Consider the following 5,806-nt stretch of genomic DNA (forward strand, 5'->3'; position numbering starts at 1 on the left):
GTTTGCCGTGTTTTTCACACCACGCCAATTCTCTTCGTCAACTTGATGGAGATTGTTCTTCTGAAGCATTTCAGGGGAAAATCACTATCTACAAGTGATTGGAATAGAAGCTGTGCAGTGTCTGAAACAGTCAGACGTGCCTTCGAGTAAGCTGTTGTTTCTGTTAGAAAATGGTACTGCAGAACTACCACAAGTTCTGATGTGCCTGAGCTTCAGCACGGTGAGTTCTGACCTTCAGATACCGCTGCCGAAGGTCCCCTGTCTCCGGGGTGCTGCCCCCTGTGTCTGCGGAGCCGCAGTCTCAGTGTGGCACAGAGGGACACAGAAGGATGTTGCAGAGGGAAATTGCAGCTCACAGAGAGAGGAGAGTCTCTTTAAGTCAGCGGTAAAAGCGTGGCTGTGCTGGACAGTGTGGTGCTGCTTTTGTCCGTCGATAGTAAAAACTGAAGCCAGAAATGTTCTTGCATGGCGTGATGCTGACACTGGGGTCCCTCTGGGAAATTGTGTCGGGTTTGGTCTGTTCTATTTGAACTCCTCAGTCTCACACACTGGCCTGGTGAATTTATCTTCATTTTCCTTTAAAGTTCTTAATCTCAACTTTGGAGTGCAGCTTAGAGTATTTGTATACCAAAACATTGGTAAGAGCACAAAATCCATTTAATTAGGTGTCAGAACTGCGTCTTGCATCCAGCCTCCTTGGAATATTTTGTTTAATTTGGATTTGTTTCTTCAGTCCCTGTTCTGCTTGATATTTGGGGCTACATGGCAGATATTGGAAAAGTCATCGTCGCTTGAACGAGGTCCAGGCTGCTGACGCCTCGATGCCTCACGCACACAACACAGGAGAGCGAACTGCCCAGAAATGTCTGCAAATACAGACTGCCCTGTTTTCTTTTTGTGTTCAAAGTTGTACGCTGCAAAAAGCTTTCCATCTTATTTATGCTAATTCTGTATTTTCCCACCGGGAAACCCATCCCTCAAATGTTTTGATCGCCTTTCAAACAAACTTTTAAAAGAGAGGAAGTAGAATCATATTTTTAAGTGCTGTATTAAATGCTATTTTAAAATCCAGTATTAAATACTATTTTTAAGTGCTGTATTAAATACCATTTTAAAATCCAGTATTAAATACTGTTTTTAAATCCAGTATTACATACTACTTTTAAATGCAGTATTAATGTCAACTTGGGGTAAAAGCACATTGAGGCTTCAAGCTCCAACCAAGCTAGACATGTGTTTGCTCATACACATAAAAACATTAGTGTTTCTTCCAAAAGCCTGTTTCAGGGATTTTAATTGCCATCAAAAAATATAATAAACTAAGCTTGTCTTGTCATTCACCTAATGGAAGGAGACGATAAAGAGATAGAGGCGGTGGGCTTCGCTCTGGGGGCTCTCTCTTTGTACTCGGTTTACTTTGGCACGCTGCCTCGTATGTATTTTACGTGTCTTTACATTTCGTACACCGATGTATGACAAATACTTGTCAAACAAAAACTAAGCAGATTTATAAGCGCTTAACTTGAAATGAGCCCTTCCTGCCAAAACTTTATGACTTCATTTTCTTTCATAGTTTTCCACGATGTTGGTTCAAACAGGCGAACCCAACCTCAGGTCAGATAGAGGTCATTTCACTTTCATTACTAAAATATAATTTACAATATGCCAGACCTAAACAAGTTTTAGCCTAAAGGATTTGTATAATATAAACCATCTGTTCCTTAACAATATAGCTAATTTCCTGCCATCACCGTACAGTCTACTGGCTGCCTGCTTAAATGGCTTTATTATTATTATTGTTATTATTATTATTAATGCAGTGTTTGTCTAGAAGTCGTAAGTGGTCAATACCATTAGAACTCATTTATTCTAAAATGTTATTTTTAATGATTTTTTAAAATGTCAGTTCTTTTCCTATAGTGCCACTGTAAAGCCACTGTTACATTATTTCAGGAATGCAAACGGTCATGCTTACACTAATTTACGAAACGTGGATCCCAAACTCATTAGCTTAAATTACTACCTATGGCTATAGCGAGGACCCTAAATGAGTGCTTTTGGGTGTAGGTGTTACAAGCACACGTGGAAGTTAATGACTTGATATAATAATACAACTTCTTTATGGCTGAAGAGTGACTATATGCACCCAGAGTAACAACAGCGCTTTAAAAAAATTTGCTTTTCTTCTTTGACCTCATCTCGTTTTTCCAGCTGACTCTGTCATGATGTGGCAAGACTGAATGCTCAGTCGAGCGTGAGCAGCAATAGCCTCTACTGTACATTGAAGGGTTAATAGCAAAGGCGAGGAAGAATTGGCCACAAAGACGTAGTTTAAAAAAAAGAAAAAAAGAAGCGTTTTCTGCTGAAACTTTCGGCCCTGGCCCAGAAACCACTTCAGCATGTACTTACTTAAAGTATGTGAATTCCCTCAATTCCTGAAATGAGTCGGATTCAATTTTTTAAGTATATAAATGCCTTTGCGGAAATGCTGATGGTTCCTGCACATATTTAGAGCTAATACTTAACTACTTGGGTCTGGTCTTGTGGAGCGGGTAAAAAGCAATTCCGAGTTGAGTTTTGGTGCAGGACACACAGAGATTAGGCAGTGCTCAGCCCTGAGCTTTGCTGTGTTGGGATCCTGGTGTCTGGGCCTGGGGCTGATGCCATCACACCAGTGCCACGTCTCAGGGCTGAGCGGGATCACTGCCAAATGGATGTGCGGCTCAGGGAGCTGCTGGGTCGGTCTGCTTGGCTTTCAGACACGCTGTGCAGAAAGGTCTTTTACTTAAAAATGTGTTTTCAGTCCCGGTTTTCTGACATGTTTTTGCTGTCGTTTCTTCAACAGAGCAAGGCAAAAGAGTTGCCTCTCTCTGCGGTTCGTTTCATGGAAGAACTGGGTGAATGTGCTTTTGGCAAGATCTACAAGGGCCATCTCTACCTCCCAGGCATGGATCATGCTCAGCTCGTGGCTATCAAGACACTAAAAGACTTTAACAACCCCCAGCAGTGGGCAGAGTTCCAGCAAGAAGCATCTCTCATGGCTGAGCTCCACCACCCTAACATCGTTTGCCTCCTGGGGGTTGTGACCCAGGAGCAGCCGGTCTGCATGCTTTTCGAGTACATGAACCAAGGAGACCTCCACGAGTTTCTCATCATGCGATCGCCACATTCAGACGTTGGCTGCAGCAGCGATGAGGATGGGACTGTAAAGTCCAGCCTGGACCATGGGGATTTCCTGCACATTGCTGTCCAGATTGCAGCGGGAATGGAGTACTTATCGAGTCACTTCTTTGTCCATAAAGATCTCGCCGCTCGTAACATTTTGATTGGAGAACAACTTCACATCAAAATTTCAGACCTTGGACTCTCAAGAGAAATCTACTCGGCAGATTATTACAGAGTTCAGAACAAGTCGCTCTTGCCAATTCGCTGGATGCCACCAGAGGCCATTATGTACGGCAAGTTCTCTTCTGATTCAGATATTTGGTCATTTGGCGTTGTTCTGTGGGAAATATTCAGCTTTGGGCTTCAACCGTATTATGGGTTTAGTAATCAAGAAGTCATAGAGATGATCAGGAAAAGACAACTGCTGCCCTGCTCTGAAGACTGTCCTCCCAGAATGTATAGCCTGATGACAGAGTGCTGGCACGATCTGCCATCCCGGAGGCCACGATTTAAAGAAATCCATGCCAGGCTGCGCTCGTGGGAGGGTCTTTCAAGTCACACTAGTTCTACTACTCCCTCTGGTGGGAATGCCACCACTCAAACGACTTCCCTCAGCGCCAGCCCGGTTAGTAACCTCAGCAACCCCAGGTACCCAAACTACATGTTTCCAGCACAAGGTATCCCTCAAGGCCAAATTGCCGGCTTCATCGGGCCACCCATACCTCAAAACCAGCGGTACATCCCCATCAACGGGTACCCGATTCCACCGGGATACGCCGCTTTCCCAGCTGCCCACTACCAGCCGCAAGGCCCGCCCAGGGTCATCCAGCACTGCCCTCCTCCAAAGAGCCGTTCTCCCAGCAGCGCCAGTGGATCGACCAGCACAGGTCATGTCACTAGTTTGCCATCTTCGGGATCCAACCAGGAAGCAAATATCCCTTTGCTATCTCACATGGCAATTCCGAGTCATCCGGCGGGAATTGGTATCACAGTTTTTGGAAATAAAACTCAAAAACCATACAAAATTGACTCCAAGCAGTCTTCCCTCTTAGGAGACTCCAGCATCCATGGACCTAACGAATCTATGATTTCAGCCGAGTTGTAAATAAGCGAGGCCTCTGTAAATAGAACTGTTTACGATACAAACTAGAAAGTCGTAGAAAAGATTTCTATTCAAATATTTTATTAAAGATTCTTCTGGTTGTTTAACAGACACAGCAGCAAGTATCTTCTGTGAAGTTTAACTGCTTACCAGGACAGGCAGACTCAAACAGACAAAGATCCTTGTGGCAGGAGTACTCAGCTTCGTCAGCAGACGCGTCGTCTCTTGAAGTGCCATCAACAATTCAAAAAGGGGAAGAGGGATTTCTTTTTTTCTTTTTTAAATAAAACCAGATTCTCATATGCTTTTTCATGGCTTTTTAAACCTCTGGTGTGGTTTAAATCACAACAACTTTTTTATACTGAAAACATATTTTAGTATTTGTCTCTTTTTTAGGAGATGCAAGTATTGGGAGATCTGCTGGGTGTGCAATTTCGGTTCCAATAGCTCGTTAAAATGTTTGTAAATTTTGCAGGATTCAAGGATTATGTTTCAAACACGTGATCTGAGGGCTGAATAAATTACTTCACGTAGGATTTTGGTCTTTCATTAAGTTGGGAGTCAGACCAAAAAAAAGTCATTCATATGACAGCACAATAGCTTAAGTTACCAGCTCACAGTCGACAAAAATCATCAGCTCTTGGCTGCTAAAGATGGCTGGAGTTCGAAGAAATTGCCTTAAAGGAAATGAAATTAAAGTGGTTTAATTTCAGATCCTGAATCAACTTATTCAAAGACAACATTTCATAATCCAGGAGGTAAAGCAGAAATTTTATATCCTTTTGTTGCTATGCAACTGTTTAATGGGAAGGCTCCAAACCACAATTTTATAGATGACAATCAGTTTTCCCAGGAATATTTATTGTTTCCTATCGATGTGTGATTGCAGTGACTATGACTCCAGGAACCCTGAGAAAAGGGAAGCTCACATTCCATTAGGCAGCAAATCCAGTGATAGCAATTTTGTCTGTCAGTTTGAATAATGTGAATTAGTGTGGACTTTCATCGTAGAAACGCGACATTTGTGTAATTACTAAAACCTCATTCAGGTATAAGCAATCTAGATTAACCATTTGAAACCACTTTAATGAGTCACAAAAGTGCTGTGTACGTGACAGTTTCTCACAGACTCTTTTTTGTACTGAATAGTGTTTTTATTGTACACGGAACGAAACCAAGCTCTCGCTCAGTCGACAGCATTGTACGATATGACTTTATTTTTATCTTTTTGCACAAAAGCGCGAGGACGTTTTGTACAGCAGAAGTGAAAATACATCTCTGCGGTTTCTATCTTGGTCTGTTTCTTTCTATTTTTAACCTGATGTAGATGTTCTTGAAATATATTACAGTGATATTCAGCCACTACCTTGTACAAATACTTCTCTTTATTTTCACTGCATGCATTTAATCACTGTATTACTTGATGATTGACTTATTAATTAAGGGCATTTCAATTAGGCGAGCATGAAAACGTAATAACAAAGGCTATTTTGTAATGAAGATATGTGCATTTTTGTATTTCACATGCCAGAGATGATA

At 42.0% G+C, this 5,806-nt stretch overlaps 1 protein-coding gene across 1 annotated transcript in view; it reads left to right on the forward strand.

Annotated features, from left to right (window-relative positions):
* Positions 1-5,554, forward strand: part of ROR1 (receptor tyrosine kinase-like orphan receptor 1) — a 53,401-nt gene extending 47,847 nt beyond the window's left edge. The window contains exon 8 of the mRNA XM_010135625.1: positions 2,846-5,554. Within this exon, the coding sequence (XP_010133927.1) occupies positions 2,846-4,270 (1,425 nt within the window). The 3' untranslated portion in view covers positions 4,271-5,554. The remainder of the gene's footprint in view (positions 1-2,845) is intronic.
* The last annotated feature ends 252 nt before the right edge of the window (positions 5,555-5,806 follow it).

The sequence above is a fragment of the Buceros rhinoceros genome, unplaced genomic scaffold (assembly GCF_000710305.1).
Source record: "Buceros rhinoceros silvestris isolate BGI_N320 unplaced genomic scaffold, ASM71030v1 scaffold17534, whole genome shotgun sequence".
NCBI classification, from domain to species: Eukaryota; Metazoa; Chordata; class Aves; order Bucerotiformes; family Bucerotidae; genus Buceros; species Buceros rhinoceros.